Source organism: Trichosurus vulpecula, chromosome 9 (genome assembly GCF_011100635.1).
Source record: "Trichosurus vulpecula isolate mTriVul1 chromosome 9, mTriVul1.pri, whole genome shotgun sequence".
Lineage (NCBI taxonomy): Eukaryota > Metazoa > Chordata > Mammalia > Diprotodontia > Phalangeridae > Trichosurus > Trichosurus vulpecula.
The window spans coordinates 33207220-33222069 of record NC_050581.1 but is presented as its reverse complement, the minus strand read 5'-3'; the positions used below and the strand labels follow the sequence as shown (position 1 = coordinate 33222069).

The 14850-nt window shown below is 37.9% G+C and overlaps 1 protein-coding gene across 5 annotated transcripts in view; it reads right to left on the bottom strand.

Annotated features, from left to right (window-relative positions):
* Positions 1 to 14850, bottom strand: part of CEMIP2 (cell migration inducing hyaluronidase 2) — a 97260-nt gene that overhangs the window by 61317 nt on the left and 21093 nt on the right. For all 5 annotated transcript variants that reach the window (XM_036738151.1, XM_036738152.1, XM_036738150.1 and 2 more), the window contains 3 exons: positions 10278 to 10418; positions 8833 to 9394; positions 3844 to 4013 (listed from right to left, as the gene is read on the bottom strand). In XM_036738151.1, the coding sequence (XP_036594046.1) occupies positions 3844 to 4013; positions 8833 to 9394; positions 10278 to 10418 (873 nt within the window). The remainder of the gene's footprint in view (positions 1 to 3843; positions 4014 to 8832; positions 9395 to 10277; positions 10419 to 14850) is intronic.

The window sequence follows — 14850 nt, the reverse complement described above, 5'->3', positions numbered from 1 at the left end:
TATAGTGATATATGTTCCATATCGCTGTACTAGTCTGCAAGTTCTCTGGGGGGTGGGAACCATAGTTGATTTGAACTTTATGTCTGTCCTAATACCCAACATAGTGTTCTGAACACAAATTATCTCACGAATGTTTGTTGAATTAAGTATGCAATGTGTTAGGGGATTTTCCCCCCAAATCCTTGCTCATCTTCAAAGATGACACTTTCAGTTCCCCTCTAAAAATTAGAATATTATCATCTTAAGATCTAACATGAATGCAGCAAAGCTAAGAACTTAACTGCCTACTATAGAAAAAACATAATAAACGAGATGCCAATCCAAGTTAGCAAAGAGTTTCTTTTTTTTTTTTGAGGGGGAAAGTCAGGGCAATTGGGATTAAGTGACTTGCCCAAGGTCGTGCAGCTAGTGTGTCAAGTGTCTGAGGCAGGATTTGAACTCAGGTCCTCCTGACTCCAAGGCCAGTGCTGCTGTACTCACTGCGACACCTAGCTGCCCCAGCAAAGATAGTTTCTTAACTCGCAATTCCCTGTGTCAATGAAATGATAGGCCTGGTATTATTATTATCATTACCATAATCATCATTATCATCCTCATTTTAATATTATGATTTAAAATGTGCAAAATATTTTATTTTGAGCCTCGTGACAAACCTGTGAGGTAAGTATCGCAAGTATTATTATCCCTGTTTTTACAGATGAGAAGACGGAGGCTCAGAGAACTACATGATTTGCCCATGATCTAGTAACTGCCAGAGGCAGGATTTGAAAGCAGGTCTTCTTAACTCCAACTCCAATATATTTATTATGATTATCCAGTACACCACATAAGAATATTCAGATTAAGTGACACTATATCTTTTAATACTCAGAAACCTCTTTTTTTTTCTTCCTAGATCTCTGAAGATATGAATTGAATGTTTCATAGCCTTACCTGGTAATAATGTCATTTGCTCTCTGTAAAGCACTTTAAGGTTTGCAAAGTATTTTTTAAATACATTATCTCGTTTGATCTTTGCAATAGCCCCATGAAGTCAATACTTCAGGTGCCTGTTCTTTTGTCCTCTTTAAACTAAAGTTTTCCTGAATGAATGATAAAATTCCTATAGGAATTTAAATTTCAGATACTAATTAGTCCAAGCGGCATAAAAATATAAATAAACTTCCAGTTGAAATTGTCAAGAGCTTTTAGATCCTGTGATTATTGCCTAGATCAGATCCCAACTGGAGTGAGAAATACCATGTCATCTCAAGGAAGTGTGATTCAGGAATATTGTCACTGCAATCTCATCTCTCTTCTGGTAAATGGCAATAAGCTGATGTTCTAGGAAGAGGCTGCCTGTCAGAGAGGGAGGTTAGACAAATGAGATTCTGAGTGGTTGGAACTATGGAAATCCTTTCACATGGCATGAAAGATAGAGATATTCTTAGGCCCAAAAGAAACTATCTTGGTTAAATGTAGTATGTGTGAACTTTGAGATGTAATCCCTTTAGCCAAGTGCTTCCTTATCTATCTACCCTCATTGAATGGCTACAGAGAGAACAAGATGAAATTCAAAATATTTCCTGCCAGCCATACAACATGTATCTGAGACCAAGGGACTGATTTCCAGGATGACTTTTTTTTTTTGCCTCAAAGTCAAACCCAACCTGGTGATTGGGAATGCCAAAAAGAAATCCCATACTAGTAATAATCACCAATATTTAATATCCAGATGAGTAGGAAAAATGCTCCCTAATCACTCCGAGCTGAGAAACATGAAGGTTCTTTAAAATGACTATGAGGGTCATAGGATTTAGAGTTCAAATGGAGCTTAGAAATTATCTAATTGGACTCCCTCATTATATACATGAGGAAATTGAGGAAGTGACTTCCCCAATTATGAAGTGCTATTTATAGTCACTAAAAAGCGGAACTAGAATTCAAACCCAGCATTCTTTTAATTATACTTTGATTGAACTGGAATGGCCATTTACATTTTTAGATACCTAGTTTTGGTAGGGAAAGATGAAAAGTTGCCCAGCGTAGACTGAGGAGTGGGAGGGGTTAGGAAGGGGCAGGGAACAGGGAGAACAGATTGAGGGGGTTTAACATCATTCAGCAGCTTCTCAACCTTCGGCCTTTAGGAGAAAACCCTGCCTGGAACTATCTCCTATTGACATCCCAGTAAAGGAAGGAAGGCAGGAAATAGAGTTCATCCTCCCTGTTTCCTGAATAGAATTTCCACCTCTTCCAGAAAATAAGAGTTATGGTGAATGTGGAAAACAAAACAACACTCTATAATAGATGATGTTTTGACAAACAGAAGCCTTCCAGTACAACCAGAGTCTAAAATCTCTTTGGACCCGACATAGCAAGATTGTTGCCCACAGAGAGGATCATGTGAGTCATGCTTTAAGGCATGATTTTATATTCAATTAGGCAAGATGGGGAGGAGGAAAATTCTAGGCTTAAATTATAGGTGGTCAAATGAATGTAGATAGAGTACTCAGAGGGCAAGAAGCAGTTACTTTAGCTAGAACACAAAATACATTCCAGGGACAAGTGATAGTATACTAAAAATTAAGGGAATATTTTTGTGCCATAATAAATAACAAAAGGGATCATTTCAGAGAAACCTGAGCAGACTCGTTTGAACTTATCCAGGGTAGAGGGAGCAAAGCCAGAAGAACAATTTAAAGGAAGTGGGAGTGGGGAATTCCAAGGGCTAATAAGAAATAAGATTGGAAAACCTGGGATGGACCAAACTGCAGAAAGTCTTGAATACCAGATAAGAGAGTCTGAACATAACTTGATAGGCAAAAAGGAATAAGTAAAGATTTTTGAGCAGAATAGCAACGTGTCAAGATCTACGTACAAAAAAATTAGCCTGGCAGCCAAACAAAGGATGAACTGGAAGGTATAGAAAGCAGAAGCAGAAGTAGCCATTACGAAACTCTTAGTTTGGTCTATGAGTGTGCTAATGTAGGTGGTGATGGTGAAAAGAGTGGGGAAGGGAGAGACACAAGAAGTATCGTAAGTCAGCAGATAGTTTCATGAATTATTTTAGTCAAAAGAATTCATTCCCTAACTTTCTAGTGATAAACCTCTCCATGGTTAGCTAGGTTAGCTGTCCAGGGACAGATTCAATAAACCTTGAGGTATCATATAGAAGTCTTTTTCCAATTAGGAGGACCTGACAAGCTTGTATTCCACTGGTATAATCTGAAAAGACCCAGGGTCAACTTCCCATCACCATCAAGTGTCCTAACAGGCCTTTAGTGGAAGCAAATCAGTCACTAAGCTGGTAAGAAGGTGGTTAGAGTTTAACATACCACCACAGAAAGGTGCATGTGTACACAGTACACAGTTAAGTGCAACATTTGCAGACATATTTACATAAGAGAAGCCCTATATAAGATTGTGTTCATTCTTATTATTTGTGCGTTACACAGCATTGTCTATCCTGGGTCCACAAGTGTTTCTGATGGTTGCAGGCCTAGGAGATAGTTTGAACTCCAGAATCAAATCTGGCCATCAATGGATCTAGATTTCCAAAGAGTTAGCTACCTACTGCAATGTGGGTGAAAGACATAACCCATACTGAAAGGTCAGATTGGTTCCATTCCTCCTACCATGTGGACCTCTCCGCAGATTCTACTGCACTTAACACACTTGATTTTTCAGGATGAAAAAATGCCTAGTGATGATGGCTTGCCTGACACCATTCAACACTAGGCTTCTCTGGCATAAATTTACTACCCTAAAGTTAACCCCAGGTTTCATGTAAGTAAAAAAAAAAAATGAACCGTCTGTCACAAGAGTGACCAATACCTCATAAGAGTGTGAGTTGTGCTTTCCTACCTTCATTCCATTCACTATAAGCTGTTACAGCGAATTTCTGCCCATCAACTGTAAAAAATTCTCTGTGGGCAAGAGCCTTCCCTCCACTGCTGTGATTTTCATAATTTCTCACTGATTCGTTACAAGAGGCACTTCCACCACCAATGACAGCAACCAAAGCCCAAGCTTGCCTGGGAGGAAAAGAAATGTTAAACTAGAATGTTGTAGATTAAGAAACAAGAGATTATCATTAATATTAGTATAATAAACTCCCACCACCACCTTTTCATTATAATATACCCAACCCGCCCAAGGCAGGGTAGAATAACAGACTGAGCTTAGAACTTGATTCAGGTGTCATCTCTGACAAATATTGGCTATGTGATCCTGAAGAAATCATTTTGCCTCTCAGTATCCAAATGAAAGGCTCTAAGGCTATAAATTGCAGAATAGTTGTTGATCTTCACCAAAGAGGTGACTCCACCAATGAAAATATTGCACCAATTTTTTTAAGCCCACATACGCAAAGACATGGAAAATAAAGTAGATGTCTACCTTTTTACAGGAAGCCTTCCCTAATCTCTCTTAATTCCAGTGCTTTCGCTCTTTTAATTATTCCTATTTCTCCTGTATGTAGCTTGTTCTGTATATGTTTGCTTCCCCATTAAATTATAAGTTCCTTGAGGGCAGAGATTGACTTTTGCCTCTTTTTGTATCTCTATTGCACAGCACAGTGGCTGGAACATGGCAGGTACTTAGAAAACATTAACTGAATTGAATTGGGAAATAACTAAGCAAACTGTGGTACATGAATGTAATTTTTGAAATTGAATAATATGTGCTTTAAAAAATGTATAAGCAACATGAAGAAGTATGTAAAGACTTACATGAACTGATGCAAAGTAAAGTGAGCCCAGCAAGGAAAATAATATACATAATAACTACAAGGCAAATGGTAAAAAAAAAAAAACCATCATCACAAAACAATTGAATGTTGTGAAATTATAAATAAGCTTGTCCTCAAAGAAGAGGATATGAGAAAAAACCTCCTACACTTCTTTGCAGGGGGCAGTGTGCACAGATGTAGAACACTAAATATATTATCAGATTTTTTTCTTTATGTTAGTTTTGCTAAAAAAAAATTCCTCTTTTTCTTTCTTTTTAAAAAGGATTCTTTGTTACAAGGGATGGTTCTCTGAGGAGAGGGGCAGAGGGAAAATCTACATGATGTAAAAACGTATATATATGTGTGTGTGTGTGTGTATATATATATATATATACACACACACATATATATGCACCTACATATATATATATATACACTCTATATATATATATATATTTTTTTTTTAATCCACAAACACATACATCCACCACCCATGTCTCTTTGTCTAAATGCCTTTGGGTTTGTAATTTCAGACCATAACTAGAGAAACAAAGATGAAAAAAGGAAAGGTATGCTCCTTTGCAGGATTTTTTGCTTAGGCTGGCAACAGGTAAAACAATCTTGACTGGTTCTTTAGTTAATCATTTTCTCCCCTTCTCAAAACATTTCCAATAATATCCCCACCCCACCACACATACACACACACACACACACACACACACACACACAAAACCATGTTTTTTTCTTTCAAAAAGAATAAATTAATCTTTCACTAGGATTCCCTGCAATAGTGATCTTTAAATTACAGTCCTGTTTTAATACCTCGTATTTACTCTACACATAAATGTGCATATGCTGTTTTCTTTGAGAAAACATAAGATCCTTGAGAACAGGAGCTTTTCATTTTTGTTGTTTTCTTAGCCCTTAGCACAGCGTCTGACACTTTTAGAGATAGGGATTAGACCAATATTTTACTGACATAACAAACTGTGAGATGAGAAAACTCCCTCTACCCATGTAGGTCTTCGAATTATAATCTTAAAGAATTGCCTAGAGAAAAGAGAGGTTTGGTGACTTGCCCAGGTCACACAACCTGTATATGTCAGGAGGGACCTGAACCCAATTCTTTCTGATTTAGAAGCTGTTCCAGGCTGCCTCTCACCTGGAAACTGGCGGAGATTTAACAAATCCTTGATTATTGACCAATTCATTCCTAGGTTTGTTAACAAAACGATTTTTAAATGACCCACAATAGAAGTTTATTTAGTGAGGCGTTTGTTTTAACTTGTTATCTCATGACTGTGCTGTATTTCATTGATTCTCTCTGGTACAGAACAAAAATCTTAGCTGTCTCAGTCAAACATGGGGGACAGTTTAGGGGAAGAAAGTTTGTCAATCTATCAGATTAGTGGCTTCAAGAATGAAAAGAAAAACCTCCAACTTCCTTCTTTCAAAAAGAAAAAAAGCAATCCATACCAGACAGATGCTCTCTTTCCACTGATAAATGTTAAGTCAAAGCAACTAGGCACCCACTTTCAAAAATTCCAGACAGCCCTAGCACAGATTAGCTCTGCTGCCAGATGAAATATCACATTTCTATTTCTATTCTTTGATACAAGAGAAAAACTCTTTTGAAGACTGCATACAATTAATGCCTCCTGTTTGCAAAGGAAGCATCAAAAATCTTTCATTGTTTACCAGAATTGCCTCCAGTCATTATACAGCAATGTTCTATTCCACTCATGTTATCTACCCCTTCCTCCCACTCCCCTCCTCCATTTGAGGAAAATGTCACTGGACTAGAACATTATCTTCAAAGGGGGCGTGTGTTTATGTATGTAGGAGATAATGTCAAAGGAATGGAATACTGGCATGGGATCACAAGTGGCATCCTGTTCCATCAATCCCAATGTGATTATGGGGAGGGGGGAATTGGAGAGTTTAGGAGCATAGACCTAGAACTGGAAGGTACCTCAGAGGCCAACCCTCACATTTTACAAATGAAGAAACTAAGGCTCAGAGAGATCAGATAGCTTGCCTAAGACCCATGGCAGAGAGCATCAGAGGTAGAGTTTGAGCCCAAGGCAATGCAAGAATTTCAATCAAGTTGTCTAATCACAAGATTGACAGATGATGCCATTTTGGAAACCAGAAGTAGGTCATAGATTTTTATTTGCCAGGGGAGGCAGGCAACCCAGGTTAAGTGACTTGCCTAAGGTCACACAGGTATTAAGTGTCTGGGGTTAGATCTGAACTCAAGCCTTCCTGGCTCCAGGGTCAGTGCTCTATCCACTGTGCCACCTACTTTAAAAAACCCCTAGCTTTTTAAATAACTTATCAACCAACAAGGATTTATTAGGTGCCAAGCAACTATACTAATAGGAACACAAAGAAAAAACCAAAAATAATTCCTGCCCTCAAGGAGCTTAAAATAAAAGCAGTTGTCAGCTGTGACTTAGTAGCTTTTATATCACAATATGTGAAAATGTAAGGATTGTTTCTCTAATACAGGAAAATATACATATGTATTTATATATTAGCTGTGTTATAGATGGCATCATTTTTTCCCTGATTTTGCACCACTTATTGTGCATTTTGCCTTTTCTAAGATTTCTGTAGCTGATTGAAGCACATCAAGAGAAACTCGCAGGAAAGGAAAATTGGCCCATTTCAGCACTTTGGTTTCTCATTGCTGTTCAGTTGTTAGTTTCCAAAGTAGAACATTTCCTTAATCTAATAAGAAAGTTCCTGGGAGATTTACCCTACCACTTTTTAAAAGCAATTATTGAGGTCAGCTCTGCCTAAAAAAATCACGTTCAACTAGAACGTCGGACAAGAACCCATCTGTGTGCTTTCCCCTCCGAACACAGCCTCCTCTCCAATTTCTGTTTTCCTATCATTTTCTACCTCAAATACCTCAGCATTTCAAGGAGCTGAGCCAATCCCCTGGTTCTGGTTTTTTTGATACAGAGTAGGATCCAAATTTAGACTACAAAAACAAAAAGTTTTATACATACGCGTCTCAGATCCTTTTTTTAAAAATACTTTATTACTTTCCAGTTTACCTAGGAACCTTGACTTGACCTTTGAACTCACAATCTACTCCAAATTACTTAGAACAGTTAAACTAAGGAGGTGTGAAAAGAGGAAGTGTCCATAGGCACGATATGCTCAAAATAAATTCTCTGAATAAAGTCCTCCCAATGCTGCTGCTGCTGCTGCTACTAGCTAGTATTTATACAGTGCTTTGAGGTTTCTGCAAAGCAAGTGACAATATCTGCAAAACACTTTACAAATATTATCTCATTAAATCCTCACAACAACCTTAGGTGGTAGGTGCTATTATTATCCCTGTTTTACTAATGAGGAAACTGAGATAGGTTAAGTGACTATTGCACAGTCATACAACTAGTAAGTATTTGAGGCTGGATTTGAACTCAGGGCTTCCTGACTCCAAGACCATGGTTCTATACACTATTACATTCCTCTAGGAATTTTGTATAGTAAGCCTCTGGTATACCAATGGCATTGGTGGGGACTCGACAAATCAAAAATCAAAGAAGGTTTGTATGCCAAATCTGCTCTGATAAGGACAATAAAGGACCCAACATAGAGTCCTAAATCTGGAAGCCATCTAATTCAACTTCCTAATTGTACAGATAAGAAAGTTGTGGCTTAGAGAGGTTAAATGACTGCCATGGTCACACAGCTAGTAAAAGAAGGATTAGAGCCTAGGTCCTCTGACTCCAGATCCAGTGCTATTTTGTTGTTGCTGTTCAGTCATTTTCAGTTGTGTCTAACTCTTTGTGACCTTATTTGGGGTTGGCAAAGATACTAGAGTGGTTTACCATTTCCTTCTCCAGCTCATTTTACAGATGAGGAAACTGAGGCAAACAAGGTTAAGTGACTTTCCCAGGGTCACACGGCTAGTAAATGTCTGAGGCCAGATGTGAACTCAAAAAGACAAAGTCTTCTTGACTCCGGGCCCAGAGTCACCCCTTTATTTATTTATTTTTGCCAGATCCTGTTTTTCCCCTCCTATCCTTTCATGGGAACAGCTTCTATGTAACATGGCACTGGAACTAGGAAAAAAAAAAAAGAGAAGACAACCAGGTTGCTTTTACCTGTAACTCAATCCTTTGATCAGCTTACTTCCCAGAAGATTTTGGATGGTCAGAATAGTTTCATCTAGGAGGCTTTTGACAGCTGAATCTCCAACAGCAATAGCAACAATCCGGCCAGGATCCTGGGCTTTTAAAAACTCCTGAAGTCGCCTGCTCTCATTTTGGTACTCGTGGGTATCAAACCTATCCAACACCAAAACTTCAGCAGTGTCTTGGTCAATGACCCTCACGTTGAGACCTCGGTTGAAGGACTTTTCAAAAGTATAAGAACCAAAGGTCAGCCCTGAGGAATGCAGAGTCTTTGCTAAGAGTGTCCACGATGTTTTCCAAGACCCATGCAACTCCAGCGTCCCACCAGCTTCCACACCAATAAATTTTTTGCCAAATGTTGGCATACTGTCACCTTCATTCGATTTGCCAAATAAGGCAATGGTCGCTTTGGATTTATAGCGGCATTTTTCTGCTCCAATATGAAGCGCTCCACCATCCTTGATCAGGATATAACGAGTCCTCAAAGTAATATTTCTGGATCCATCTTTATCATCACCAAAGACAAGTAACCCTGGGAAGGGGAAAGGTGGGGAAAGAGGAGAAAAATCACCCTTTGTGAGCTGGCAATTAAAAGTGCTTCTGTGAATTCCAAAGAAAGAGATTTCATGTTCGAGAAAAAACAAAGCCTCTTCCACCTTTCTGGCAAAGGGGAAACAGCTTATTAAGAAATTTATTTTAGTTTCCAAAGGATTCAAAAAAGGGAATAAGCATTTTACACTTATGGTACACTAAGATGGTTGGGATACATATATATAAAATATATATATGCATATATATACTATATATATATATATATGTATATATATATAAATATATATATATATACACATACATATCACCTCTATTTAATTTGGAGGCTACTTGTTTCTTGAACTTCAAAAAGCCTATAAATCTGAAGTTTATTTAAATGTAATTTAATGCCTATATGCAGTGTCATCATTCCCCTTAGAGTTGAGTCTTGTTTCAACCTACCAGTTTCATTATCATCTCTAACAATGATCTACCCTGAAATCTTCCCTATGTCTCATGGGCCAGAGCAACTAGTGCATTCCTAGATATCATTCCAATGTACATTAAGTAAATTCCCATCATTTCTTGGACAGATGGGGGACTAGAAGCATAAAAGATTATATTAGATGATAATAAATGAGATTGCCCTGATGCTTTGCTTTTCATAACAAGATACTGTTTTTGTTTTTGCTTTTCTTACAAGGCAAGGCTCACTGAGGTAGGAGAGACTTTGTCTCTGGAAATGACTCTAATGTAAAAACGAAAGGCATCAATAAAATTTTAATTTAAAAAAATTACCTCAGTCTAAGAAATACACTCAGAATATTAATCAACATTGACAAATCCACAAAGAGCAAATTGTTGTGGTACAGTTAGTTGTATACCTCCATCCTGGATGACTATAGAGTTCACTGTGACATCTGAGTTTAAACGGAGCCAATCTCCTTTCTTGATAATGACTTGCTTTTCAGGATCATGTTTTAGATCCCAATTCCTGAGACGAGGGTTTTGATCTGGGCAATTTTCTGCAATAACATTCCACATTAGAATACAGTTAGAAATGGCAACACACCAGCATATATTGAGCCAAAAGTCTAACAGTACACTTAATGCCATTTAATGAATATCTATGATAATTGCAATGAAATAATATCAGAATAATCCAGAGACCTACAATAGAGATAAAAGGACCCCTCCCACCAAAACTCACTTAAAAGATGGTAGATTTAGGGAAGCTAAAGCAGGGAGAAAAGGAAGGAGGCAGGTGGAGAGACAGTAGGAGGGAGGGGGAGGGGGAGGAGGAGAGAGAGAGAGAGAGAAAGAGAGAAAAAGAGTAGAGGAAAGGAAGGGGAAGGAAAGAGAAGAGAGAATGAAAGGGAAGGAAAGAGGGGAAAGGAAAGGGAGGGGAGTGGGAAGGAAAAAGGTTAGGGAAGGAAAGGAAGTGAGAAGGAAAGGGAAGGGAAAGAAGTGGGAAAGGAAAGGAAGGAGGAAGAGAAAGAAAAGGAAGAGAAAAGGGAAGAAAAAGAGGGGAAGGGAAAGGGAGGAGAGGGAAGGAAAGAGGGAATGAAAGGTAAAGAGGGAAGGGGAAAGGAAGGGAGTGGAAAGGAAAAGAAAGAGGGAAGGGAAGGTAATACTTAATGCTTACTGAAAGACAAGAACTGTGAGAAGTTCTGGGGATACAAACAGAAAAGTGAGACTGTCCTATTGTCAGCGAGCTCACAGTGGGAGGAGACAGGCCACATAGGAAGATGCAAATGGCAAGGCCTAGTGGTTATTAGGTCACAGTAGCAGGGCACCCTTAAGATCCTCTAGCCCAATTCCTTTGTTTTATGACTGCAGCCTAGAAAGGCTAAGTGGTTTGCCCAGCATCACCCAGATAGTAAATGGCAGAGCTGACATAAGATCCCAATTTGTGCACCCTAAACCAGTGCTTTTTACTGCATGGTACCCTTTATTTCCTCAAGATGTAAAAAGTTTAAATAGCTTTTAGTGTCAAGATCAGGTTCAAAATCAAAGAAAAACAATTACTTGCTAGCCTTTCAGCATAAGAATGAAAATATTCAAAAAGTGAATCAAACATAAAACCTCTGCAGGACTTTTCTCTACTTGGTAATATAAAGATAGATAGATGGGCACCACGGATATGAGGATTCAGTTTGCACTGATAACTGAAGTTTCATAAGAACTTCATCTATGATCATATCTAAACAAAAAAGACACATGACTAATAATAATGTTTCATGTTTATATAGAACTTCATAATTTTCCATCTCTATCTTCTCATTTGATCCTTATAAAAATCCTGTAAGGTAGGCATGGTCAGAACTATTATCTATTTTCTAGGTGAGGAAACTGAGACTCAGAGAGGTTAAGACTTTCTGAAGGTAACACAGCTACAACTAGAATCCTGGTCTACTGATTCCTAGTCCATTCCTCTTTATACTATATGGACTATCATAACTTTCAAAAAATTATACATCTTGGTCATGAAAGAAGTACAAATGCAGTACAAGTTTGTTTTATTTGGTTTGGTTTGGTGCAGACCTGCAATTTTCTCAGTGTGGAGAACTCCAGGGTATGAAAAGTTCCCCTGCTTATACAAATGGCAAATCCTGCATAAAATAGAGAGGTTTAAAGAGCCATCTGGAACAACGAGGGGCTTAGTGATGCACCCAAGATCACACAGCCAGTGTGTATGAGGGGAAACAGGACAGGAACACAGATCTTCAAACTCCAAGGTCAATACTCTCTGCACTGCCAGACTGAGTATCACTAATAAAATGTGTGAGCTCTCCTGGAATATTTGCATTTTAATTACGGGAACTTTTAAAAGCAATAGCTTTCAGAATATTAAAAAACCTTTAAGGCCTAAACAACAGGTCTCAGGTACCTGACAAGTCAGTCCATGAAATATCACAAGAGAGATATTTTGGGGGTATCTTGTCAGAACAAGTAGAACTCTTCCTGCTTGCAAGCCCAGACTTTTTAATGAATTCTATTTTCTAGGAAGCAGTGCTCGACTCTGTCAAATTAGTATTAAGATCTAGGTATAATTTCATTGTAATTTTAGACTTCTTAGAAAGATTAAGAAAAGTTGGAATGATTCTGCTCTTAAATTCTGGTCAAACATTCTAGCTCTCTTAAAGCAGATGACTTCCCCACCAAGGGTCCTTGGGTATGGTATGGAGTTTCCTTGATGGTAGTCATCACTTGAAATTCAGAGAAACACCTGATGAGTCCTATGCAAACCTGTTCTCACACCTCTAACAGCTTTCTCAGGGTGTAAGCTATCCTGCCTGTACCATGCCCTGAGCTCAATCAAGCAAGATCTTCCAGGATCACTGCTCTGATACCTCTCGGGAGTTTTTATATTTAATTCAGCAAGGAAAGAGCAGAAGGGAAAATAAAGTTTTAGTGGACATAAAGAGATATAGAGACTCTATTACTTTTGGGTATTTTAGGGTGTTATTTTATGTAATATTCTGGCTTCACAAGCTTACTACCTGCGTGACTACAGGCAAGTCACTTAACCTCTGTTTGCCTCAGTTTCTTCATATGTAAAATAGGAGTAACAACTGCACCTACCTTCCAGGATTGTCGTGAGGATCAAATGAGATGTAATGGTAAAGTGCCTAGCACAGAACCCGACCCATAGCAAGCACTATGTTACCTATCATCATCATTACTATTAGTATTATTAGATCTGTTACTCGTAAGGTACTCAAGTGTCCAAGAACATTGTGTGTAAATATTGCCGATAATGTTACATTACAAACTATTTAAAAATTTTACTATATGGTGTGCTTTTAAATATAAGCAATAGTTATCAATTAAAAAAATCTAGAATGAAACTGAAAACAGAGGTCTCTTATCATCAGCCTAAAGGTTCTGTTTCCATTGAGGAGAGGCAGACTAGAAGTGTATGCAACGTTATCTGAAAAGTATTACAGTCACAAAGTAGATTGGGATATAGCTACACAAGTTGGCACACATGAATAAAATGGAATATTACTCCACTGGAAGAAACTAAGTACATAATGAAAACAAAGAAGCAGGGGAAGACTTACACGAACTGATGCTAGATGAAGTAAATGGAGCCCAGAATATGACCATAAAATGTAAACAGAAATAGAAAATGAATATTGTAAAAATACAAAGAATAAGCTTGGCCCAAAAAAGAGATATGAGAAAATACTTCCTCCCATTCTTGTCAGAGGCAAGGTATCTAAAAGTGTGGCATAGTGACATAATTTTGAATGTATTGATTGGTTTGCTGAATTTTTTCTCTTCCTCTTTTTAAGTTTTTTATTGTAAAGGATGGCTCTTTGGAAGAGGTTAGGGAAGGGCATTTGTGTTCAGTGAAACTTTATTTTCTAACCTGCTTGGAACAAGAGAGAACAGGGCGAAATGTGGGTAATACAAAAATAATAATGTCAATAAAAATCTATGTAAGAGAATTATATGCAAAAAGAAGTTTAAACAAATGCCAAGATTAAGATCTCTAAGCCAGTTTTAAAAATTGTACCCAAAGTAGGTGATGATGAAGATAATCAGCTCAACAATAATAATAGAGTCAGTTTAATATAATGGGTAGAGGACTGGATTTGGAAACAGGAAGACCTGGGCTCTACATCCACCTCAGACTCTTCCTGGGAGATAGCTTCAGCTTCTTTCCGTGTAAAATGGAGATAACACCACACGGCAGAGGGGTCACATAAAGACTGCTCCTCTCCCAAGAGGCCCAAATCAGATGAAAATGAAATTGAAAAATATTTAACAAAATAAATTAAAAAAACAATAGAACATATATTTTTTTCCTTTTCTTTTCTCTTTTTGCCTTTTCTTTTTCTTTTTTTTTCTTAGACAATAGGTGGTTTTCTAAATCAATATGCTACTGACAGGTATCCTTATATACAGTTTAGAATACATTCTGTTTGAGCTTCACACCACTGCCTTATAGGTTTGTTAAGAAGATCTAATGAGGTGACATATGTAGAATAGTTTGTAAAGCTTAAAAAAAGGTCAGCAATTACTATTATCAGCTTGTGTTTATAAAATACTTTCCCCACAATAATCACGTGTTATTGCTACACTCATTTTACAGGTAAAAAGGCAGAGTCCAGTCACATATAATCCTGCCAACTCTCCAGACATAAACAAAGGATTCTATAACTATAAAAGCATATATAATCACTTAGTGCTGGACGGGACCTTAGACATTATCCAGTCTGACCCCTTCGTTTTACAGGTGAATAAACTGAAGCCAAGAGAGGTTGAGAGACTTTTCCAAGGTCACGGAGGTAACAGCTGGCAAAGCTGGGATGTGAATCCAGATGCCTTCACTCCAAATACAGTGATCTTTACCCCATATTCTGCTACCTCCAGAGTTTAAATTCGAAAAGTACAAAATTAAGCCAGCTGGCAAATACCTTTCAAGATCTTCTTGCAGGCAACATA